Source organism: Pleurodeles waltl, chromosome 6, assembly GCF_031143425.1.
Source record: "Pleurodeles waltl isolate 20211129_DDA chromosome 6, aPleWal1.hap1.20221129, whole genome shotgun sequence".
NCBI lineage: Eukaryota > Metazoa > Chordata > Amphibia > Caudata > Salamandridae > Pleurodeles > Pleurodeles waltl.
In genome coordinates, this window is record NC_090445.1 from 1,428,221,910 (window position 1) to 1,428,248,540 (window position 26,631).

Genomic DNA, 26,631 nt, shown 5'->3' on the forward strand with positions numbered 1-26,631 from the left:
AAGTTATTTGCACACATATGTGACTGTGGATTAGACCTCGCACTTTCAGAGAAGTACCCAGAGACATCTGAGTTTGGGAACCGGATAGCTCAGAAGCTACCAAACTTTAGTGGCCTGCATTTCATAAAAAGTCAGTGGTGGTCAAAATATTCTAATGGCGGTGAAACCCATAGTACCTGGTGCACCAACTAGACTCAACATTCTATTTGTAAAAAAACTCTGGAAACATGGACTGAGAGTCAGGGCCATATCATATCTCTTAAGCATGCGATCTCCATATCTGTGTTCTTATAAGAGAAATTGAAATGATCAAGGAATAAGGGTAACCAGCCTCAGCCACTGGGACAATAAGAGGCCAGCGAGAAATGACAAAACTGTAGAGTCCATCTTGCACTAGAAATGGGGGATGTGGGCTGCAGCAAAATGATGGGGTTAAGAGACAATCCTTGCCCACCACCAGGAGCGGTTTTCTGATGTACCAAGTACTCATTGTGGATCAGATGAACCAACTATCTTGGTCAGTCATTGCCGGATGGCTGAAGACATTTCTGGCAAAAGCAAGCTTCCCTGAATCACCCTCTATGCAGATCCATATAACTGGGTCTTTGCATTTGCTCTTCAGAGTCAGGCAACATCTCTCTTCTCCATGGCAAAAGAGCTGCAGTCTTACTAGCCAGGCAGAGTAGGAGGGCTTTTCCAAAGGCTACAAGAGGTGGGCGAACCTTCCTAGGCTTTCTCTCAGGGAGGGAACAGAAGCAAGCACTCAATGATTAGTCAAATGGAGATTTGACATGATACAATGTAAACCGCATGAATGAGGCCTTTTTGGCTTTAAGGTGGCTCCCAGTGCAAGACACAGTAAGAGGCCAAAGATGGCCACAGGGATGTGCATTTAGGAACGAAGGATCAGACGTTCCAAAGAAGGGTAAAGCTACCTTCTAGGTCTGTCACAGCGGCAAATCTTGTTCTCATTAGCTCATTGCTCTCCAGCAGGACTCAGGCCTGGCAAGGACTCAATGTACAAGCACTACTCACCTAATCGGGCTACTGGATAAAACTGTGGGAAGGTATGTACAGTGATGTCACATTTGCAAAGGCAACATGGAGCTGAGCAACCATCGCCTGCTGCAATTAAATTCTCTTCGAGAAGCACACCAGCCAGCTAAAACATGCACATTCTGCCATGAAACAAATGAAGGCACTGGCACCCCTTACCCTGCACATTTCACAACTCAATAAGTGATCAGGATGGCTTTTATGGACCCCAGTCACAGGGGACAGGACAGATTTTATATAGATCATATCATATTACCTCAGATATGCCAAGTCCACCGAGGAAAGAACACATACTATTACCCAGAATGTCAAATGAAAGGACACGAGAGGGTAGCTACCAGCAATCTATGAGGACTTTCACTCCTACAACTGACTATCTTGGATGGTGGATAGTTTTCATGATTCTGCTCAATAAAAATAATTTTTAAAAAACAGAAGTGACCATGAAGAGCACATCGTTTTTTAATGGTTGATATCAGAAATGAATGGGAATGTATTAAATACAGTGAAATGCAGATGTGGAAAACATTTGTGCAAAAATATGTTTTGAGACACATCTAATGTAGAAATTAAATGTTTTTCCCACTGGACTACAATGTCCCTTTAAAAGGAGTGATAAGTACATACAACAGTAAAGCACACCTGTGTGCTCTCTACTTCTGTAAATAAATGAGATAGAAATATAGTATCCCTGGGTGACAGCAGCTAGAGAAGACCCTTGTTTCTCTCCCAATACGAAAAAACATGTGGAATCCATTTATGATGCCTATTCTAATGCCTTCTGCAGAATCACAAAAAATATTCAGGCGTCTTACTAATGATTTGAAAAAGCTGGATTAACAATTGTGATTGCTACTAGAGAATCTAGATTTTTGGAACTTTAGAGCGCAAATTCCACTTAGGAAAGTCGAAAATGTGCAAGGTTTAGGGATGTTTTCACTTTGTACATTTCATAAAGGGTAAACAAAATGGGGGTCTCTAAGTAAAGGATCGGTAACGTGGTTGAGAATGATGGGAACCCTCGTAATGTTCAAAATGGCCAGACACAAACATTTCCTGTAGCATTTTCCACACCCGCACACCTACATTTCTCAAAATGGTTGGTGTGCATTAGTAGTATGAAAGTATCCGAAGCACTCACTATATTTAATCATCGGGCTGCAGGAGAAGGGGATTGCTAAATGCAAAATATGTTTTCTGAAACCTAAATCACAATTTGTCCATTTGTGGACAATCTGCTCGATCAATATTGGGTGAATACTTGGTGATAATTGCATAGGTGTTGTGGCTTTTAAGTATTTTCAATGAGCCTGGGTTTTGGATTACCCTGATGGAAAAAGATGGGGCAGTCCCAGAATAGAGGGAGATAGAGAGATTCATATATTGGCATAAAGAGATTCCCAAAGTGTTTTTTTATGAAATACGTCAGCAATCAAGTGGAGTTTATTTTTACTTCTCACAATGCAACATCATCAAATTATTTTGTGTTTATGATCAAGATATTTTAGAAGAGTGATAAGTCACTAAATCACAAGTAAGATATTTAATCAGAGTAACATCAAAGGTCCAACCACTAAATTGTAACATATGTCCCTGCTATTCTTAATTCCATTTACATTTACCTCCCAAGATAAATATTAGTAGATTTAAGAATAGTGGATCTATACATACATTTAGTGTAGTTCGATGCTGTGGATAAAATGTTATTGGTGGTCATTATAAGCTTGGCGGGTGACTCCCCCCGCCCGCCAATGCGGCCGCACTCCCGCAGACCCCATTACAACATCCCCGCTGGGCCAGGCGGGCGCAAACCTAGTTTACGCCCGCCGGCCCAGCGGGGATGCGGCCGCAACATAGAAGCCGGCTCCTAATGGAGCCGGCGGTGTTGCGGCCGTGCGACGGGTGCAGTTGCACCCGTCGCGCTTTTCACTGTCTGCTATGCAGACAGTGAAAAGCTGCACGGGCCCTGTTAGGGGGCCCCTGCACTGCCCATGCCAGTGGCATGGAGAGTGCAGGGGCCCCCAGGGGCCCCAGGACTCCCCTTACTGCCAGCCTCTTCCTGGCGGTGCAAACCACCAGAAACAGGCTGGCGGTAGGGGAGTCATAATCCCCAGGGCAGCGCTGCTTGCAGCGCTGCCCTGGTGGATTATCACCGCCGGGGCTAAAACAGCGGGAAACCGCCGGCCCCGGCGGTGCGACCGCGGCGCTACCGCCGTGGTCGTAATACGGGTCTCCGTACCGCCAGCCTGTTGGCGGTACGGACGCCACATTACCCCTCGTAATGACCCCCATTGTATGTTGATATTAACTCTCGGTATAGTGTCCTAGCATCATTTGGAAGTGTGTCTTTTGAAAGCTTTGAATGTGAGGTAAGCAGTTTTTCTTCCTCCGCCAATAGGACAGTTGGGTAAAATGTCACTTACTCTATAGTGTCAAGATTACTTTCTGGTAACCTCCTAATGTGTTTCCAGGTGGGTCGGGCTGTCATTGGTTGGGTGCGAACCAGCATACTGGTTCCCTCCCCATTCAGATATCCCATAATGGCAGAGACCTTGTGGGAACCAGTCTCAATAATTTAAGATGTGGTATTTCATCTGATTAGTTCAGCTGAAGCGTCATGAAATATTAAATTGTATGTCTTAATTAACTATAAAGTAAGTTGTTCAGATATTTTATGTGGAAAATTGCTGCTTTAAATAGCTAGTCTATCGTGCACTAGTTCTCATTCATTGGAGTCTTTTTTCTCTCACCAACGTGAGTCCTTTGTCATGAAACAAGAAGATAGCAGACCCTCCTGGCAGATCTGCTAGCCCCAGACTGTCTGCTTTAAAGACAGTGAAAAGCGCGACGGGTGCTGATGCACCCCACGCACCACAACATTGCAGCCGGCTCCTTTATGAGCCAGCGTCAATGCTGTGGCCTTTTTCCCCACTGGCCCAGAGGATAACTCTTAATAGGAGCCACAGGAAGGGGACCGTACTGGCAGCGACCCGACCGCAGGACTTCGGCGGACGGCCTTTTCTGTAACATTTCGGCGGACAGCCTTTTCAGTAGCATTTTTTTACGCAAAAGCGGTGCAAACTTACAAAATACAATTGTATTTGTAAGTTTGCACCACTTTTGCATCAAAAAGCGGTGCAAATGCGGTACTAAAAAAGCATAAATATGGGCCTTAGTTGCCCGGACACAGCTTTTCATATTTATGTTAGCAAAGCAATTGCCTACAATTGCACAAATCAATTTTAATCTGTTTGTAAGGATATTTATTCAGGAGGTCCCACTCTTCTCTCCTCATTGGTTGACCCAGCCTGGCAGACTCAGCCAGTGAGGCCAGGATGTTGATACCTGGGGTTTGGGGGCTCCTTAAAGCTAATAAAGGTAATGAGCTTACACCAGTCCTTCTTCTGGCTGTTCCTGGCACAAGCAGCCCCCGTCAACATCTCTTCCACCACCTGCTGACCACCGTTGCTTCTTGCCCTGCTGCTTGGCTTACTTGTGGGCTTTTTAGCCCTCGAGGAAGCACAGAGCTAGACTTCATGAAGACTTGGGAAGAGACAACCACCCGCAGCCTGTCTGCAGCTGGCCTGGTGACAGACGCTCACGAAATAAAGCCCGACACAATCTAAGATTGCGTATGAACGAAACTGTATGTCAATAATGATAACTTGTTTCTCTATATAATGCTTCGTACCTTAGTTTTTACCATGAAGCCTGCACTCATTGTTGGGTCTGCAATTGCTGGGTGGGGATCACAATATATCAGCCGTGTGCGCATCAAATATTGACTCTAATTAAATTATGTGTTTCCATCAAGTATAAAGAAAACCAGTGTACCTTATATTTGAACAAGTGAAAATATTAGAAACACCTAAATAATGTTTTATTTTTCAGTCTATGACATCCTTTCATGTCTTATCCGTTCACAACTCCAGGATCCCTGCAATAATGCCACTTAAATTGAATGTGACTTTATTTTACATGAAGACAATTGTAAACAGTAAGCTAAATGATAATAAAATAAGCAGTGGCTGGTCATGAATTGTCCCTTTAATCACATTTATTATATTTACCATTTGATTGTATTTAAAAACACAGATAACATAGCAAGAAAGAAGCAATTTCAATGGCTTCATTAATGTTTATTCTTCTTATGAACTTCCTCGTGGTGATGTGGGAATGGTGCAACACCTGCCATGCTCCTACTTCCAGTGCCACTACAGAACTTTGGGAAAGAGGACCCCCACCACTCAGGTAAAATGGTGGGTGGGCTCGTGTGTGTGTGACATCAACAGCTCAAATCACTTAATCTCCCCGTGCCCACAATTCAGCGCCTTGAGACCCTCACAGGTGATTTGCCGTGCTTTACAAAAGCTGGATTTCTGAGTGGGCGGTGTGCGTATGCCAGTCTATAAGTAGATGGATGGCTCTACCACCATCATCTAGAGACATCTGCCATTCAACCTTTGCATATGGTGGGAATTGATGTTGGCCCTTGGGTATTCTGATTCCTGGTAGTGGCACCAGCTTCTGATTAGCATCAATGCCACTAGGTGAGCTTCCCTCATACCCCATGCTCCCCTGCCCTATCTGTTGTTTCTGCCCTGCATTCTCCCTCACCCTGGTAGAGTTTTTTTGGGCCTGAATACTCTTGGCTCTGTCCCTTGATGGTGTGAGACTGGCTTCCAAACCAGCCAGAGGAAAGCACAAACGGTTAGAGAGACATGAGAGGGAGCACACAGATAACAATGATCAACACATGAAAGGACATGGATAGCGCTGCACAGACACATAGATTGTGGGGAATTAAAGAAGTCACCAAAACTGTGCCTTGGTAAAAATCGAATGGTATCAAAGTAAATCCTACGGGATGCACGAATAACAAGCACAGAAATAGGACGTGGATATTTGTGACCAGTGATACAGAACAAGAATAATAGTGAGCATGGACAGTGTACATGGATAATAGTGAGCAATGGATTGGTATTAGGCCTTAATGTGTTATACAATAAGTGCCGGTGCCCAGACTTTGTTTAGAAGCCCGCGGCCCACACTACTGAAGGTCGCCTACCGAATAGTAGGCCTGCATAGCCTTGATTCCACCCCATATCTCTTTAATCCACATCAGGCACTCCCCCACTCTTTAACTCACTCTTTCATGCTTCTTTCATTTCCCAGGTGGAAGTCTGATGAGGAAAAATAAGTGCTGGTTCCCAAAAACAAGTGCTGACCAGCCCCACCTGCAACCACAGGCTCAAATGAAAGCACTGCCTAGTATGTGGCTAACAGTCAGTCACAATGGAGAATACGGATAACATTCAGGATCAAAACAGTCCATGGGTAACACAGAGCACAGAAACACTAGATGTTAAATAGTGATTACTGACAAAGTAAACTGATTGAAGTGAATATTGACAGAGTACAAGGGTGCCTGTGAGCCCTGGCAAAGTACACGAATGAGTACTGATATAGGACATGAATGACAGTGAAAAGTGACATATTACATAGATAATACAGAGCACTGATAACAACACGCATATAGTGAGCACTGAGAATGCACGGATAACAGTGAGTATTGACACAGAATAAGAATACGAGTGAACACCGGCAAAGCATATGGATGACAGTGAGCACTGACTGACCTAGTACTCGACCAATAGTGAAATGTATAGAACAATGCCAGAGGATAGAGTTAACTGTGGGCGTAGTTAGAGAATGTGGATAAAAGGTTCTAAGAATTAAAGAATCTATTACGTCCAATTAGGATGATTTATTTTGCATATTTTATGGTGACGTAGCAGACTCTTAGGATAGATCAATAAAAAATGGCATAACAGTGAGGGTTACAGACATTTGGCCAAGCATGTTTCCGAAAATTAGTATTAGGTTCTTTGGACACCAAGGTAGTACTGTAAATTTCCCTTTAAGTCAATTTATGAATATTCATCGGTCTGACAGTTCTAGGCCATGAACACATCAGGAAGGTAAAAGTGCCAGCATGGGTCAGGGGCTGCCTCTCGGCCCTATCATCTACCGCGACAGCATCCTTTAGGACAGTCCTAAGGGGAAAAGTGGATATTTTTTTAATGAACATAAAATTAGATTGACCAGCCCAAAACATCTCCACTCGGCAGGTATATTGAGCCCAGGTTAGTCAAAGGATAAAAGTATATTCCTAGTTCTACTTTCTTGTTTTAGTTTATAAGATGCACACTGCAAGGATTGGCTCGCAATCCTGTGAGCTTGAGAACATAACAAATAAAATGCAACTGAGGTGGACATGACCTGGGCCCCTGTTAAAGGCAATTGTCTTACCATGCTGCCACAAATGACCACAAGAGGGAGCCAGGTCGCAGTACCTGGCCTCAAATATTGCCCTGATGATGGGAAAACGAGCACAGAATATCATTTTACCTGGGGCGCAGAATATTCTTATGCAGCAGATGGGAACAATGTAGAGTGACCGAGTAATTCCTAGAGCATGTGGAACGGGGGTAGACAAATTTGGGCATAATTGTCAAAACATACTTTGCTGATTAAAAAAAATGTTTGAGCAAGCAGCAGCTCGGTGCAGATTTCCCTTATCAGGCTGGGCACCCTCACCATCTGCTATATCGCCTTCATCGTGTGAGGGCGGGGTGGAATGAAGGCCCATGCAGTACTGAGGGGGGGCAACTCTTCAGGGGGCCTATTCAGCACCAGACCAATAAATATCTGGAAGATGTGGCGACTCAGGGACCCACTCATCCCATTCTGTAACGGGGATCGTTGTGCGTTAAGCCACTGTGTAAGAGAGGGAAGTGTTTTCATGAAGAAAATAAGTCAACCCCTCTCCAATGACGTCACTTCCGAGGGCTGTCCTCTTTGGGCATTGGAATCAACAGCTAAGTTAATGCCCATTCTTGCTGTCCAGTAGCTTCCTGTTCAAACATCCTGGGGCAACCCCATGTACTGATTTAAATACATGGCTGAAAGATAAGAAAATAATATGCGAATATTCACGTGGAACCATATGGTTTCGGTGCAAGGATAAGTTTAGTGTAACACATACCAAAACTGCCTTCCAGAAAGCTGTTATTCGGGGATTGCTTTCTGGTGGATTCTACGTCATAATATGTAATCGGAAAACAAAGTAAATTAATCTAAGTGCTTAGTACAGGTCGCCTTTAAAAGTCCTAGTTTCACTTTCAGCACAGATTTGCATGTTTGGAAGTTGCACTAGAGCAGGGCACTAAGGGGCATATTTATACTCTGTTTGTGCCGGATTTGCGTCAATTTTTTTAACGCAAATCCGGCGCAAACTTAATATTTATATTTTGGCTCTAGACATGTCTAGCGCCAAAATATTGGAGTTGAAGTCATTTTTTGCCAGTGGAAAACTACCTTACGTCAATGAGATGCAAGGTAGGCGTTCCAGGGCAAAAAACGACTCTAAGGCCATAGCGCCTTATTTATCCTCCGTGCACAAATCACGCACGGAGGGAGGAGGGGTCAAAAAATGGTGCAAAGCTTGCTTTGCACCATTTTTTAACACCTGGGTCAGGGAAGGCGTTATGTGACCTGTGGGCCTAGTTCCATGATGGAACACCATGAAATAAGCCAACAGGTGCCCTCCCCTTGACTAAACTAAAATTGGTCACAAAGGCTGCATCTTGAAATAAATTACGGTGTACCTTCTGCAGAGAGGTTTCAGTGCCCAACAAATGTCAGGGGATAATAATCATAGTACGGTAACGCTGGTGGTCAATGCACTTAATGGAGAAATGTGTGTTTTTTCTAGTGACAGTTTCACTCATATAGTAGCGTAGTGGTTTAATGTGTGTCCTATAGAGCACACCGAGTAACATGCAGATTACACATTTTTATTTTGTGTAGGTAGATAAGTGATGAACTACTTTTGTTAGTTGCAGTTCATAAATTCCAGTCTTTCTAATATAGCACAGGGCGCTGCGAACCGGAATCAAGGAGCTGCATAGAAACTATAAGGCATGGGTTTAAAGCATTATTGCTATTTTCTCAATGTATCTTTATTATGAGACTGCTAAAAGGGGATCCCTTTGGTAGCAGTAAAGTCTTATAAATACAAACAACCCTCAAGCGCTATGTAGTGTTTTAAATCCTGACTGTGTTTCCCCCGACCATGCACTTTTAACATATAAAGCCTACCAGTAAGGCAGATTTGTGACTCCTACACCTTGCAGACCTCATTGTCTTACGTAACATATTATGTACATTGATTTACTTACTTGTCTATTTTATTATCAATGTATAAAGTTTGCATGTGATGTAAAGCGCTCTGACACCCTACAATGGGATGAGTTGTGCTATAAAATAATTACTTTTAAATCATTTGTGTTGCTTCCCATACAGAGTGGGCTGTGAGGTTGAAAATGTGCCACGAGATGCTGGACTAAGAACAGGAGTCCATGCATCAAAGTCTTTGTTAACTGTAAGGGCTGCCATGTTACTGATGTTAACATTTAACCGGTTTGGTTCATCCAGCTTTTGACATTACAGAGGCAACTCTGAAGAGTTTAAGTCAAACTGAAATCAGATGAAAAATTAGCTGTGTGTCATAATCCTAGGTTTAGAATTTACAGCCAAAATCAGCTTCATAAGAGGAAGCAAGTAGGTAAGGAAAAAAAATAGAGCCCAGTCTTACACGAGTGTAGCTACGAGGGTCTAAACGGCTGTCACTTTTTCAACAAAGACGTGTGCTAAAGAGTACCAGAATTCTTGAGCAGAAAGTGCTTGAAAGGGGGAATTTCATAACTCCGCTATTATTTTAAATGTTTCTTTTCGTATGTTCCTAGTAGTCCCTCATGGGGAGCTGTAAAATTTTGGGCTTCATGCAAACATCCTTTTAATATTGTAACAGTTGCAGTTTGAGCTTCAGCGAAAAGTGGATTCCCCTTTTACGTGGCGAACCTCTAATTTTAGTTTGACAAGATTTTATTTTTACTTTTTTGTTTGTATTTGGTCAATCAGATCTGCAAATAATCCAATTAAAACAATTAGCATAACTGGAATCAGGTTGGTCAAAGTTAGGAGAGGACTCGAAACACATATGTGACACTTCTGGGTTAACTCCATTCTAAGCCCTGGGTAAAGTAACAGATTAATCAATAAAGGTGGCAAATGCCTACAGATTTAAACTGAAAAGAACATTAAAAAAATTATCAGTCCATGTCATAGGGAAATTAGAAATATGCCTTGCAGTATGTGTAGGGCTTCAGAAGATATTGCAAAAGGCCGTAGTAAAGCTTGTGAGTTAATAGTTGCATAGAAGTAAAATCAAGGTGCACAACAAGGTGCAGATTTAGATTGCCAAGAATTATGGGAAAGTTTAAATGACAGGTGAAGGCAGAAACAGTGTTGAAGGATTTGTGATCAGAGGTAGTAGGATGATCGATAAGCATAATGGAGATGGAGGTTTTGGACAGAGGTGACCCCCTCATTAGGGCAGAAGAGCATCGCCAGTGCAGCAAGCGTGAAAAATAAAATGGTAATATAATGAATTACCATTTTATTTTTAACTGCTCCCTGCCCGAGCAGTGTTTGACGTCGGGGCACTGCTGCTGACTGGCAGCAGGGGAGTGGTGCTCACTCTCCCAGTTTACACTTCGCATGGCAGTTTGGACGGCTGTCTTGAGCCGGCCAGCCTCACATGCGCAGTGAAAACCTCTCCATTCAGCTGTCTGAGACAGCTGGGGGGAGAGCAGGAACAGGTCTCCTGTGCCTGCCAGAGCGTTGAGGCAGCCCGCTCCAGCCAATCCTGGCGCTGCTCTCATGCTGCTCATCTGCAGCATGAAATCAACTTCGGGATTTGGAGAGGGGAACTGCCTTAGGCTTCAGGAAGTACCATTGCGCTGACTGGACCAGGAGCAGAAGGAGGTGAGTGGGTAAGTACATTGTTCTCTTTATTTGGCCCACTGACAGGTTCTGTGAGAAACTCACATTGCCTTCAGCTTTAATTCCATAGCTCTCAGTCACAGCCTGTTATAATAACGAGCAATGATTAAGAGCTTTGGAATTTGAGCCTGAAGGCATTGTGTTTTTTTTACAGTGCCTGCTACTGGATTGCAGCTCGATGATCACCACCGTTAAGGGTCATCGGCCGCTACTGGTTTTGGGTGATAAAACTAGGATGGTCCAATGGGGCAAAATGTGGCTGAGCTATACTATACTGTATGGGAAGTTAATGTCTGTCTTGCCCACTTTTGAACTGTTACATTCACACGTGATGCTGTTAGACACTTTTTTGGCCTTTTGAGGTTATTCATTTCCTTTGCTCGGAGGCACCTTTTGGCTGCTGCCTAATGAAAATGCTGGGCTTCCCTCAGCACCTTTTGTCTGGGATTTCATCAATCCTTCCATTAAAAATGCTGTTCGGGAGTAGAATTGTGAACTGCCCCAAATGTAGGCTGTCATATTCTGCTTGGTGTCTACACATGAATGTTTGCTCAGTACTGCTATTGGAACATTAACCTATTTTGACTTGGACATGTGTCAGCCGGCTATTTTATTATTGTGTGACCTTCTCAGATGTGTCCTTAAAATTTCCATTCTTTTCTGAATTTTTGTCCTGAATTTTGATCCAATGCGCAGAATTTTTACAGTCATTTTCATAATTTGGCACTGTGCCTCATTGCCACACTATCCTGTAACACTCTTCAATAAAAGCCTCATCTACAAAAGTTTTTAGAGGTCGCAAAACGCAAATTGGACCATTTGCGACTGTTAGAAAGCCTTTTGACGTGCACTAAACCAATTTTGTGATTCGGTAACCAATTAGCGAATCGCAAAATAGGGTTTGCGAGTCAGTATTAGGAAGGGATGTGTTAAAGTCATCCTTTTCTAATAGCTAGTCGCAGGGGCACGTATGAATGTTTTGCAACTGGAATGTGGTTGCAAAACATTAATCTTTTACTGACTCTCTGAAAGAGGTGTTAACCCATGCGCAAAAGGGAAAGGGTCCCCAAGGGACACCTTACCCTTTGTGACTGTGGGCACCAACATTTTTTAAGAGCAGGCAATGGTCCCATGGACCACCTCTCACTCCTAAAAAATTAAAAGGACACTTTTAATTTTTAAATGCATCCCATTTTCCTTTAAGGAAAACTGGCTACATTTTGTTTAAAAATGCCTTATTTAAAAAGCAATCACAGACATGGTGGTCTGCTGATCCCAGCAGGCTACCATCCCACCGAGTGCAGGCCATTCCCAATGGGTCTCAAATTGCGACGTGCCCCATGAACATTGATGAGGCAGGTCCTTTATGACCCATTTGGGAATCGCAAACAGTGCCTAAGACACTATCGTACATAGCATTTTGCGAGTTCCTAATGGCAAGTCGCAATTAGGAATTTGCAAAATGTAGCAATAATACATATGGCCCAGTGTCACCAGTTCCCATAAGCACTCTAGCTCACAGTGTACTTCATAACACGCTGTACCCGTTGGCTTGTTGTATTTCTCCTGTTTTAAACTCTATGGCATGTTGTGACGCCAATATGGAAGGGGAAAACAGACACACACAGATTAGCACACATACATACATGCATTATTGAGATAGAGGAGGGGCATCATGACCCACTTGAGACTCTTACCCTCGTGAATAATGGCCCCTCCCCTACCTTCCCCCCACAACTGCCATAAACGGCCTTTTATACGTGTCATATTTGCATACGTGCATACTACGTCTCAGATAATCATGGAATCGGCTGCCCAGGTGACAGGTGAAGGAAATGAACCTGCCAGAACTCAAGCTCACAGCACAGGAAGGAGAATATTTAGACCAGGTTTCAGATAAAAACGCAGTGCACTTGTATCTTGATAGCAGCAATACCTAAAAACAGGTTTCCTAACAGCAGAAACTGTAATACAGTACTGTAGTCCACTGTTAAGATCATCAATTGTTTTCAGTTAAACAGTGCTTTAAAGGTTCAAAGAGGTCAAACAGGACTTATACAGCTTAGGCTCAAAATATGTCTCCATGTCAGGAGAAAAGAACCAGAGGCCAAAGGCTGCGATTTCCATCTGAGCTGGGAAGGCCGTGGCGGGCAGCACGTGGGTACTTCCGTTGACCTGTCGGAGAGCGGCCTACATCACTTTAATGAACTGTTTCGGTTTCTTTTTCTTGCAGTAAACACAAGATGAATTATTTAGTCCTCCTCTGCCATCTGCCAGGGAAACAGCAGGGACTGACGTTAGCCCCAGGATTTAAATATGTTGCACAAAAGCTATGTATTGTTCTTGCAAAAACACCTTTGTTTATAGGGGTTAGTGGAATGATTACCGTGTGTTTCTTATACACTAGTCAGACGTAAACAAAGGGATTGATCAATCAGCAGAAGCCTGCAGAAGGATACTAGGGCTCCGTGTGTGATGGACTGAAACATAGTTGTCTCACCTTCTTGCCTGCTACTGTTCCAAACCCTCTCACTCTAACAATATGTTCATTAATATTTAACAGGTGGGTGTGTTCTCCTCCAATATCCTTCTCACTGTCTCGCCGACATCATCTTCTTCCTATAGCTTGTGATATTGCGCTCACTCATGGGCTCTAATGCATAACCCTATGGAGGAAGGCTACTTTTAAGGTAGAGACTACAGACAGAACCCTCGTATGGGGTAAGAATAGGACCTGATTTGAGAAAAAGGTCCACATGGGAATGGACCTCTGCATGCCTTCTTCATCCTTGTCTCACTGATATCCTCGCTGTAATTTAAAAACATCTTACCAGTGATGGAAAACAATTACTGACAGCACACACTGCATATTAAATGCTTTTTGGTCGACCACATATTCCCACACTTGTCTAACGCTTGCAATTTACTAGCAGGAGGAAGCTTTCAGTATCTGAGATTAGTGGTGCTGCATCTGGTAATCAAATATAGGCATCAAACTGCTGTCAACTGTCCGTCATCACTTTTTATGTATCCGACAGGCACCTAACCAAGGGAATGTAGTTGAATTCATCCTGACATTGCCTTGATTACATGCCAGAGGAATGTTAAGGATTTTGGTGAAGAAAGTGTTCTATTTATGCCAATATCTACTGGTGGGTATGAAAAAACGAGTCCTTTTCTGGGACCTAATTCACAAGTGTCAAACTTAGGTCCAAGAAGATCAGATCAATGCCATATTTTCAATGTAACCACTGATTATGTAATTTCCACTTATCTTATGCAGGCGAATACCTTGAACCTATGACATGGGTCCGGTGCATAAGGGCTCACATGAGGCATTCCAGTCTAACAGAATGCATGGAGTAGATCGAGGGCTAAAGTACTTAGTCGTTTTACAACCCAAAAATCAAAGGTCAGGCATCCAGCCAAATTATTATATTCACACCCATAAAAAGTTACAAAACAATGGAGTTATTCGTGGTAGATCTAGACTGGCAACTATTGAGACAAGACATTAAACTGCTGGACGTACTTCCATAGTAGTTGTTAACCCACAGCTAAGCTTGGCTGGAATAATTTTAGAGCTGGAACCAACGTGTTCTTTGGTTCTGACTGAAATGGAAGGCAGATGTCCGACAATAGAATAAAACACACTGTGTTCACTACCCACGGCACCAAACAACTTCCACATGGGCCCCACTGCAATTCCACACACGTCCAACCAAATATAACATAGGGGTAGGGTGCTCCCCTTCAGCTCATGCATTTCAGAGTATCTTTGCGAGTATGAAGCACTATGCACTTATGCAATTAGAGTACAATAGAATCGTGTTTTTTACTTATTGAATCAAAAGCTGGCGCCTGTCTAAGTGAGAATCGGGATATTCGTATAGATTTTTAATGATATAACAGGGAGGTTTTGCCTCCAGGTGTCTTAAAAATGCAGAACTTTAATTAAATAAGATAAGACACACAAAGGCAGCATTCACCTCTAATCAGCAGACAAATCGGACTCAGAATTGTCTAGTTCTAGTTCATGAGAAAACCACATAAAATGTTGAGTTACTTCATTCCCACTCAAACTGAACTACATGCCTGATAAAATGTCAACACTACAGAGGCACTTGACAATCATGTTGTGGGCGCAAGCAGCTGCCGGAGCCGTGGCAGAAAAGACAGCCTGGCACTTCAGAGTGACAAAAGTGTTCAGATTATTTTACACATTATTTAGTTGTACAGTCTACATAGCTAAGAATATCAGTCAGCTGTTAAATTCACTTTCTGCGTTGTTGTCACTTGTTTATAACTTTGAAGAATGGCAAAAACTTTGGTGTAAGTCAGATTTCTTTGGAAGGACCGTACGAAGCTTCAGGCTATAAGGTCAATAAATTTGCTTTTTTGATACATCTTTATCTTCTGTTAGTTCCTTTGCAGAATAGTAACAAGGCTGTAGAGAACAGAAGATGTACAAGAACACGTCCTCTACTTTGTGTGACATTCTAAGGTATGCTCGATTTAGTAAAGCGCATGCAGGCCACAATTTTATGTTCAGTTGTGCGTTTGTGTCTTTAAAGACTGATTAAGAAAGGTTATTCCTGTTTTTAGTATAGCAAGAAAGGTCTGGAATTTGTTGTGGTTCAAGTTCAAATACTGCGAGCCAGATTTATTAAGGGATCGCTTTGCTCTTGTGTTATGCAGGAGTCACAAGGGCAAATCAATGTCTACGCCAGATTTACCAACCAAAGCAAGGCCACCTGGTGTGGCCCTGCTTTGTGTGGTAAACCTAGAGTTAGGGAAGGCAGAGCAATTCGCTGCCTTGAGTTACTCTGCCCTGGGAAGGAGTTCCATGGTTGGAGCGTGTGTGTTCCCAAGTGTCCACACATGGATTTTGACACATTCACATATCTACCAATACTGGTAAACCCTTAAGTGTGTAAAAATGTTATGCAGTGGAGGCACAACGAGGAAAAATATATTTATTTCTCCTTGCTGGTTCCTCTTTCTAAGTGTGCTACATTCTGTAGCACACTCAGAAACAGGAAAATATGGGGAGTCCTTATTTTGTGCAGGAAGATGCCCCTTCTTGCACAAAAACTACCCTGCCTGCAGCGCAGGGACCCTTGCACCACGGTGCAAGGATGTCTGCATTGGCTCTAGGCAGCATGTTGTGCGCCAGATCAAGGAGATGAATGCTATATATGTTGCCTTCCTTCCGCCTGCCTTTCACACAGCTCAGAGCAGCACGATGTCTTGCTGCGTTGCGTGAAAGTCTGATAAATCTTCCACGGGTGCTTTGTAAGCTGAAGGTCAGCAATCCAACAATAGTGGCACCGAACATGGGCATGATAGGCCTAGAAGGAGAACTTACAGCAACAATGCGCAATCTGATATTGTAATTTGCCACTGAAAGAATGTTACATATTAAATATTATTTGTGGCTAATACAGCGTTTACATTTACATCATATGCACCACTCTTCTGCACCTTACTGTTGATCTAGAAGTTTAAATCCTTCCCCAAAATATTTATGATGGCCTATATTTCTCCCTTTCTGGCCTGTATCTCGAAAAGCGAGCCCTTTATAATACTCATATAAGCGTATTACACACATTACAACAATTGTACCAATTAAGGTAGTTTTACACTAGGATACTAGGCACCAGATGTTTCAGTTGGTCAGTCAAATGTATTCTATGCTTATTCTTCACTTAGAGTATAACCTTCTAATATACACCCAGGGAACAAATCTGTCATTTTCTGTACCGTTATATTTTTATTATGTTTTCCAGCTTTGTATTTCAACTCATGCATGACTGTATGACACACTGTACTGTTTTTTTCTACTCTATTCTATTAAACTAGGTAGTCGGCTTGTATCTATTTTTTGCTTAATATAGCTGTTAAAAAAAAAAAATATATATATATATATATATATATATATATATATATATATATATATATATCGGTTTTCAATCAAAACTGATTAAAGGCTTTGTTGTCTGTTTGAGATGAGAGTCCAAACACTCGCCTTGAAAAAGGACATCATGCTTACTAAGTTGCAACTTATAGTGTTCCGAATGATGTAAAGAGTCCCACAAGATGCAATAAAGTCATTATTTGGCATGCATACCTAAAAACATGAATGTGTATATATCTATTTCATTTTTATGTAATTTGTATTGAAAATCCATCTGGCAAAGGCAACAAGAGAAAGGAAACGTCTCAGGTTTGTTGGATGCTTATAATACTGAACCCTTATCTGCTTTGTTGTTCAGCTCTGGCTATACATAAAGTAATGCATGCATCTCTCTTACTAAGCTAATCAGTACTTAGTTTAGGGATTTTCAGCCAGCCCTCTTAATACTTTTGTCTGTGGTATTGTCATTCACACTTTTCTTTTGCCTACTACAGCATGGGGCAGTGAGGCAGTTTGCTTCAGCCATTGGTTAACTTCCATGCGAGTGATGCTATTCTGCTATTTCACAAGGAACACCTCTGCACAAAGCGTAGTTCTCTTTGCAGAAATGTGTGCTCTATGTGACCAAAATATGTCTGCTTTTAGACAATTTTTCGGCGGCCTTGGCAGCTCCCTAAGTAAAAAAAAGTTGTGCAAAAACCATGAAAAAAACAAGCATTGAAAAAGCAGAAGTGTTAGCTTTGCTAATGCTTGTTTTTCCAAATAGTGACCTCTTACCCTTGCAACTTAAGGGCCTTAACTGACTACTCTAGAAGAGCAATGCCATTCAGAGTCTCCACAATGGTAGGTAATAGGTACACCAAGATGATATATGTGCCCTTTCACTGCTCTCATTTTTCTTTCGCAACTGTAAATTATGCAGTAAAAAACAGAGAAATGTCCCTAATAAATATCACAGTAGGTCTATTTAATTACAATCACCAAAATGCAGATGATAAAGCAGATAATAACTACAAAACGATACAAGATATATAAAAAAAAACTAGCAACATAATTTAGAGAAAAATTAGGTTATACATGGCATCTATAAATCTGAAAGAGATCAATTAATATTCATTCGTCCCCAGAACCCATTTCCAAGTAGTTCCTTTCAGGTGCCCCATGCGCACAACCATCAGCGTCAAACACTATATAAATGCAAACAAAATACAATACTATACAATGTTGAAGTATTTCAGGCTGCAAAACACCTGCTATCCATGGTGCTGAAACTCCACAAGCTAACACTGCCCATTTGATGTCCATGAGGTGACAGCCAATCCAGCCAATTAGCTAGCAATACAGGTGTAAACCATATATGAAATCAAGACTATGGGGGTCATTCCGACCCTGGCGGTCCATGACCGCCAGGGTCGGGGACCGCGGAAGCACCGGCAACAGTCTGGCGGTGCTTCCTGGGCCATTCTGACCGTGGCGGTAAAGCCGCGGTCAGAAAAGGGCACCCAGCGGTTTCCCGCCGGTTTACCCCTGGCCCAGGGAATCCTCCATGGCGGCGCTGCTTGCAGCGCCGCCATGGGGATTCCGACCCCCTTCCCGCCATCCTGTTCCTGGTGGTTTTTACCGCCAGGAATAGGATGGCGGGAACGGGTGTCGTGGGGCCCCTGGGGGCCCCTGCACTGCCCATGCCACTGGCATGGGCAGTGCAGGGGCCCCCTAACAGGGTCCCAGCATGATTTTCAGTGTCTGCTTTGCAGACACTGAAAATTCCGACGGGTGCCACTGCACCTGTCGCACCCCTACAACTCCGCCGGCTCCATTCGGAGCCGGCTTCATTGTTGAGGGGGGTTTCCCGCTGGGCCGGCGGGCGGCCTTCTGGCGGTCGCCCGCCGGCCCAGTGGGAAAGTCAGAATGGCCGCCGGTCATTCGGCGGTTCCCTCCAGGCGGGTGGCTCCCGCCACCCGCCGGGGTCAGAATGACCCCCTATATGTTTAATGCTTGTGCTACAAACATCAGACGACCACCATTATTTCTAACATGTACTGTCAATCAATGTTAAGATGCTCAAATAACGGATTTTTTTATAGGAAGCAGTTAGCCTTAATGGACAGTAATTTTCACTAGGATTGTAAAGATTCTGTTGTGGTGTATCTGACTGACCCTTCACACCACTTATGCCTTGTCTGCACCCCACTTTCCATCTCCGAAGCAGTGCCCAGTAAGAGGGCACGTTCCTTCTCAACTTTCCTATTGCTAGGTGGTCCCTACAACTTGAAAGACAAGGGAAAGAGTAACAATGGACATACAGTCAAAGGGTCCTTTGCACGTAGTACATACCTCACCCAGGTATAAAAGTCACAGCACAGAAAGCAGTAGTCTGGGCTTCTTGTAATGTTAACGCCCGCTTCAGGTCATGCAGTGCAGCATGAAAGTGCTACGATGATCCCATTGAGAATGTGCAAACCGAGAGAAAGTATTACTGCTGTCCGTTGTCAAGTGCTGAAATCCCACCGACTGCAAGAAGGGTTCTTACAGTATTTTCTTTTGCGATTAAAAGTAGGTTTTGCAGATTGGTGTAAGCACGTTTATGGGTCATATTTTAAATTGACATAGAAGAAAGACTACCTGTAGGTTAATAACAAGTGGAATTTGTACTTTCTAATATGTTTTGCTATGTTGGGATGTGCGAAGTCCATCTGTCATCACTAATTTAAATGAGTGATCTATAGAAATGTAAGCAAGACAGTTGAATAAAGGGCATAGGTGGACGGAGGCAAACATGTTTTATCTCATGGATGAGGGCAAACATGTTTTATCTCATGGATGGGGACAAACATGTTTTATCTCATGAATTTTCAGAGTTTATTTCCGAGACCAGACGATGGGCTGGTAGATCTCCGAATGTGCCCCACTTTATATTACTTCTAGTTCTCTTGCAATAAGAATAACATCTGCAGGAACACGCTCGCTCCTAATATAGTACATTCCTGAGTTTTTACAAGACTTTATTCATATCTCACATCAATCTTTCAAAATAAAAAATTAGGTACTTGCCTCTGTGCTGCTTACCTTTCTGATTAAGAAATGTCAATAGATTAGTAGATCTCTTCTCAATTGTGTCTGATCTATCTACATCTCAATGGGGTTCGAACTGCGCACAACTCTTTACCTTTTGATTCAACAGCACCTTTTTCACTTTAAACAAAAAAGCATAGTATTGCTCTGTTGTTTAAGTGTAAATCCTAGCAAGGGCTAGATTTTTCACTCAATGGCAGTAAAATACAGTTGAAGTTTCCAAATGATCAACACACATGCACATAATCTTAAAATATACTCATTACATGTAAATTCTGCCTCATATTTACTACAATTATCCAGACATCCTCACTGGGTTTGAGTATTTGGGTCCAATTACAAGCTAGACTTTGCAGAGATGCAAAAATTACCAAGGCATAGATTTTGGTTGAAAACTTTTCACCAGCACTGTTCAATTATGAGTTTGAGTCCTTCAGTGAGGAATAACCATATGCCTCCAGAATATAGGACCCTTTTTAGCATGGTTCATCCTGAGTATAAGGATTTTCTGAGCTGATTTACCACTGCTCTGAAAAGAAAGTAAATGGAAAAGGGGGGCACGTGTTAGGGTATGAAGGGTATCACGGAGCAGGGCTGGCTCTGGGCTGCCTGGGGGGAAGCATCCCAGGCTCCCCTAGTGAAATTTGTGGTGGTTGGGTGCCAGGCTGTACCTCTGGCCGTGGCCCTTGCCGAGATTCAGATGCTATTTTACTAGGTGTGTTTCTGCACACGGTCTTCCCAAACTCAGTAATCACTTGATATAGGCCCACCTGGGGATACTGCTCAGGCCGACACCTAATCGGTAAATTGACATGCCCAACCCTAATCTCTCAACTGCTCTTCCCACTACCCTGCAATACAGTTTGTCATCATAAAGGTTATTTACTTAGACAAATGCAAGATACCTCTCCTGCTTTTTAGGTTGTCTCCTATATATTCATTCGACATATCCACCTCTGGTGACCACTAGTCATTTGTTCTTCAAACTGAGGACCATTATCTCTCATATGTCACTGTGTCCATCTGTAGCCAACTTCACTTGCTACATAGATGCAACTTGTATTGACCCCAGCTAAGGCCACCTGCCTTAGACAAATCTGTGGCCAGGCATGCAGAATCTTAACGAGGCTGCTCACTGTGCATGTAGATGAGGCAAGCTGCTCTACTGCTGGGAAATAAAGGTGCACTGGCTCCAGGTGTGCCAGGTGCAGGCTCCAGGAGAGGGCAGCCACACCAGATCCAGGTGAGAAAATCAGCACAGGCTCCTAGTGATGCACACCTTGCTGTTCAAGTTGAACAAGGTTTCTTTATTCTTACAGAGACAACATACACTGGTAAGTCAAGTCACTCTGGCTGGTGTAGAAGCCAGAGGCAAGGGATGAGTAAGGCGTGATTGCCATGCCAGTTTCAGGTGAGGCCGAACCCATCTGAAGCTGCAGTAAACCCACGAGGCAGCACAGCAAGGCCAGTGTCCAACATTGAATTGATCAAGAACCCCTTATGAAACCATGAAACACAATTGGAGGTGGTGAAGTTGAAGTCCAAGCTAACGCAAGGCTCATGCAGGATTTACACCACTGCATAAGGTAAGCTGTGTACGCCTGCACTAAGTGCTGTCTACAAGTTGCAAAGCTTTTCTCTTGCCTACTACCTGTAATTTCCACAAATACTATAATTACCATGTGCTGCTTGCAGCTTATTCTGCGCGTGGCGTTTCATGTTAAAATTGGGACTTTCTTATCCCTTGTAATTTCTTTAAAAAAATAAAAGGTTATAAACATTCACCCAATTTAAAGGTCTGAAGGAATCCCGTTTTGAAGTTAACTCTCGAGATATGTTCAGTTTTCGGGGGCCAACGAGCAGGTAGGGGGGAAATATTGATTCATTGTGGGCGACAACGAATCAGACTGTTAAGGATGCAGAAAGCGGGAATCTCTAAAAACCCTGCGAACTATCTGTGTGCCAATAATAGGGATCTATGCGTGTGGTTACTCGTGCAATGAAAACTTTACACCCCCCACTTGTGATGCTAACAGCTCTTCTTTGAAGGTGAATGAATGTTGTTGACCCTCCTCCAGCCCACTCCCCTTCCCCCATCTGCTCGGCCGTGCTCTGAGGAAAATCCGTCTTTGAATACGCACTTTCTGAAAACACATGATGCACTGATGCCGTGTCTGCCAAAGGAAATGCCCGCAACACGCTGCGCCAAAGGAAAGAACAGGGGGGCCGGGGGCACTGCCTAAGGCTGACAAACAGGATTTATTGTGGGGATTTACTGCTCAGTTATCAATTATTAATCTAAGCGTCGCTGAATTAAAAAGTGTATATCACCCTGCAAGGTCGGCTGGATTATATTTCTGACCGCCATGCTAGCGTACATTTATTGAACTGTATATATATTAATCTGTTCCCTACAAGTGGCGGTGCCAAATGATGTCTTTGGCATAGGCTGGGGGCACCGGCTCGCCGCCAGGCAAGAAAACACCGGAACTTGCTTCGGTTCTGCCAGCGATCAACATGGCATTTGGTCCATCACGAGCGGCAGATGTAACCTAGTTACATGGCTGTATTTCTGCGTGTATTTACCAATCAAAGTGGGCTTCTGAGAGCTTGTCACGGCGCTGGGGAACCTATGGAAGAAAGGACAGCTGCACGCACGTCAGGGCAACCTAGCAACCATATCTAAAAGGTGTGTGTTGTACTGAGAAAGGGGGTGTGGACTGCAAAGGATGAGGGCGATGCCTGGTTGCCAGGAATAGCAGAAGCAGATGTTATGCCATTTGCAATCCAAACAATTTGGAAATAAAAGGGGAGAAGCGCCAGCCTCGCACACACAGCTGCCTGGCTATTTTAGAACGTAATTGCCTGTCAAAAACCGCATTAGCGGTTTCGGAAGGGCTATCACCTTCCCATTCACCAATGCATTTGTCACCTCACGGTGGTGTTCGGGGAAGCGCACGCCTGGCCATTGCAGGGATGCGCCCCCTCCACTATCCCTCCTCCCCCAGTTTGAAGTGAAGACATTAGACGGCTTGACAGGGCTGGGAAGCGTGACCGTTGTAAGGCAATAGTTTCCACTGAGGGAAGGCGGCTTAACACGGCCGTGAAAACCAATTCCTATTAGCGAGGGAGAGCATGGCATACCTTAGATCTAAAAGCAGGGGAAATTGTGCTTTATCTAAAATTAAACCAAAAACGGAGAACGCTAGCACTGCAGGCACCGAGTTGAAGCAGCATTCAATGTTCAGCTGAGCTAAGATGCGCGCAAAACCAGAAGCGTGCGGAAGGCTTTCTGTCCCAACGCGGTTGCCGTCTCTTGTGACTGAGGTAAACGCTAAAGTAAATAAACAAGCACAGCGCAGGTAGGTCTCTCCCCAGCACCCATCTCAGCAGTCGTCGCATCAACTTTTCCAAGCAGCTGCAGTTCTGCTCAGCTATGCTATCTAGGTATCTCGATTTTGCATGGGGGTGCACCTCCCCACCCAAGGCCCCCGGTTTTTTCCACAGCTGGGAAGAAGTTCCATCAAGTACCACACACACACTAGGCTTGCAGTAAGCTCAGCAGCACACCCCACCACAGCAGAAACTCCAAGGCCCCCCACTAGGCAGCTTATCCCGGGGTTAGAAGAATTGAGATGTGGTGACAGGCGTTCATATATATAGATGGCGGGTCCCGTGGGCACTGTAGCATCCCATGCACACACGCTGCCCCGGTCTGGGGGAGGTGGCTTACCTTGTTTTTGACTCCGCAGTGGCAGCAGACGGTCCACATGTACTTGAGTGTCCTCCAGACCAGGATGATGAAGAGCCCCCCGAAGAAGGTGACCATGGACGAGGCGAGGAAGGCCCACCACATGCGCTGGCCCTGGCTGTCACAGGGCACCTCCACGTTCACCGGGATGATCAAGGCATCCATCTTGTTGGGCACGAGGAGGGAGGACGGGTCCGGGCTCAGGTTGTTGTTGTTTATGTTGTTGTTGTTACTCATGGCCAGGGCGCTGCCAACCCCTATCGATCCGTGGCCCTGTGCCATGGCTAGCATGCCCGGTGGCAGGGAGCTGCCCAGAGCCCCTGGTGCCTGCTGCTCACCCAGGCACTTGCATCCGCCATGGTGCTCTTCCGGGGGGAACTGGTCAACCCCTCCACTCTATACTGAAACTCACAGCCTCACCTGTTTTGGTGTTCTTGCTTATTCTTTGTGAAAGCTGTCCACCCACCCGCAGCCCTCACCTGCCCCCTGCAGATTGCCTCACGGCCACGCAAGCGTACAATAAAAAGCTAACGGCCCCCTAATCCCCGCTGCCTCATTGAAGAATGCGCGCCCCGGCCGCACAGGCAGGAATTCCCTCCGTTCCCCATTTAAACACTGTGTCTATTTCAAGCGCCTGGGTGGAAGTGACAGGCGGGAGGGGGCTGGGGCTCCTTTTCTCTTCTCCTATGACTCTTCCCACTCCTGCCTGGTTATCCCAGTTGGCACTATGTACCCATGCTCACGCTGGTCCTGGGGCGAGCCCACCACTCAAAGCACCTTATCGGTGCCTATATCAGGGCGTATTCTATCCTACAGCGTGTACCAGCCCTTTCCACTGCCCTGTGCCAGCCTATGCCAATAATCACCCAATTCCAGCCTCCAGCGTCCTGCCGCTTCCAGGCTCCAGCAAGGCACAGACTATGCCAGTCTTCTGCACCGTTCTAGCAATCCCACCCTCCAGCCACAGTCGTCCTGTGCCAGGTTCATCAGCCCTCTGCGTGGGCCAGTCCGGAGAATGACCCTACTGCTGCTTGTTAAGCTGGACTCTGCCTCTACCACACCCCAAGAGGAATATACCCGTGTCACTCTGAAAGACTAGTCTGCCTATGCCACACTCCAGCAGGGACCTGCCTGTGCCACCCACTAGCAGGATGTCTTCCGTGCCAACCTTCAGGATTTACCCCACGTAATCCTCAGGAAGCACTCTGTTTGAGTCAGCCTCGTGCAGTCTAAGATAGCCCCTACCTCACACTCTGCTTCACACTTGGAGCGACACCCTGACCTAGACAGCCTCATCAGCAGTCCACCTGTCAGCCTCATACGCACCCTTCCAGCGCCAGTCTCAAGAGCACCCTTCTCGTGTGAGCTTCAACAACAGCATGACCATAGCAGTGTCAGCAGCCCCTTCGCTATCAGCCTCAGCAGCAACCCCGTCAACCCCCGTCAGTGTCAGCAGCACCCTGCCATGTCAATCTAAGGTGCAGCCTTTCCTGTCAGCAGCAGTCTCTGCCTTGTGAGCCTCAGCAGCACCCTCTCTCGGCAGCCTCAGCAGAACCTTGTCCGTGCCGGCCGCCACTTGTCCAGGTCCCCTCTGGGGGGTGAATTTGCCGTGGGATATAGCGGGGTCTCCTCTTCCCTTCAGCCGCTCAGCCCTCGCCGTTTCTCTTTATTTTGCAGCAGCGGAGCCACGGTGGATTCCCTCGCTGCACATAACGGTGCCGAGGAGCCCGTGCTGCCCCTCCCGGGTGCCTGCCAGCGGTCCCGGGTGTGGTACCTCGCTCCCCTGGGTCTGGGGTGCTGTGTGCCGGAGCGGTCAGGGGCGCAGCTGTCAGACCCAGCGTACGTGCAATCGGCTGCTTCTCGCCCTCCTCTGCGTGTGGCTGGGGTTCCCTCCCCGGGTCTCTCGTTGTGGGCTGGGGTGGCCGCAGCGTCTTCCTCCTCCCGTTTCTGCGAGGATGCGGACCCGGAGGCGCAGACACACTCCCAGCCGGGAAGAGCCGCCAAGAGATGTACAGGTTGGAGCGGCGCGGTGAGGCGGGGCCGGGGGAGCGACTGGAGCTGCCCTGCTGCTAGCGCTGGCGGAGGGGGCAGGGGCAGTCCTCTTCCTCCCCCTCCCTCCCGCCGCCTGTAATCCCGGCTGCTCCGCTCTCAGTGGTTGGCATGCACGCCCAGCACTGCGCGGTGTGACGGGGGGTCCTAATTGCCCACCCGAGCCTTTCCCCTTGCATTTCCTCCCTTATTCCTGAATGTCATGACGCAGTGTCCGTGGCCGAGTGTGCATCTGTCTCCCCCTCGGCAGCCTCCCATCCCCGGCTGATGATGCCATGTCTCTCCACTCACTCATGTGCGTGCACCAGATCTCAGTGACTGGAATACAGAGATGCGGGCTAGGCCGGAGCTGCTGGACACCACAGCTGCATCTCGAGGTTGAATTATGCTGCCACATACAGAGATGGGCAGCTGAGCACGCAGCAAATAACTGGCAGTGGTGTGTGTAGCTGGAGGACACGTGAGTGTGGGAGGGAAGGTGTGTGTATGTATGTATATGTGTGCGTGTGTGTGCGCGTGTTTACGTGTCAGCAGAGAGCTGCAGGTAGGATGTGTGTGGAGACCGGTCTAGGTATGAGGTGTGAAGGGAAGAGAGTTGGAGGATGGGGTGAAACTGGCATGATTTTCCTGCCTTGCTGCAGTGTCACCTTTCGATCTGGAGACCGAATTTCGTACTCTGTAATGAAACCAGTTTTACTGGTGGGAGTTTAAAAGTCTGAATCCTTTGACCTTTGATCATTTTATTAGCGTTTTGGCACCTTGTAGTGTTGTTTATTTCTAAATTAAATGTGTAATGGCCGACCAGCAGGGTCAAAAGTCGTTTGGTGGTGCTTTCAATTGTTATACACTTATGTATATCTGAGATATTATGTTATTG

The 26,631-nt window shown here is 45.2% G+C and overlaps 1 protein-coding gene across 7 annotated transcripts in view; it reads right to left on the reverse strand.

The window, feature by feature from the left end:
- The window catches only part of KCNMA1 (potassium calcium-activated channel subfamily M alpha 1), a 1,226,483-nt gene extending 1,200,765 nt beyond the window's left edge, over positions 1–25,718 (reverse strand). For all 7 annotated transcript variants that reach the window (XM_069240804.1, XM_069240805.1, XM_069240803.1 and 4 more), the window contains exon 1: positions 23,688–25,718. In XM_069240804.1, coding sequence (XP_069096905.1) covers positions 23,688–23,996 — 309 coding nt within the window. In that variant the 5' untranslated portion in view covers positions 23,997–25,718. The remainder of the gene's footprint in view (positions 1–23,687) is intronic.
- Between the last annotated feature and the right edge of the window lie 913 nt (positions 25,719–26,631).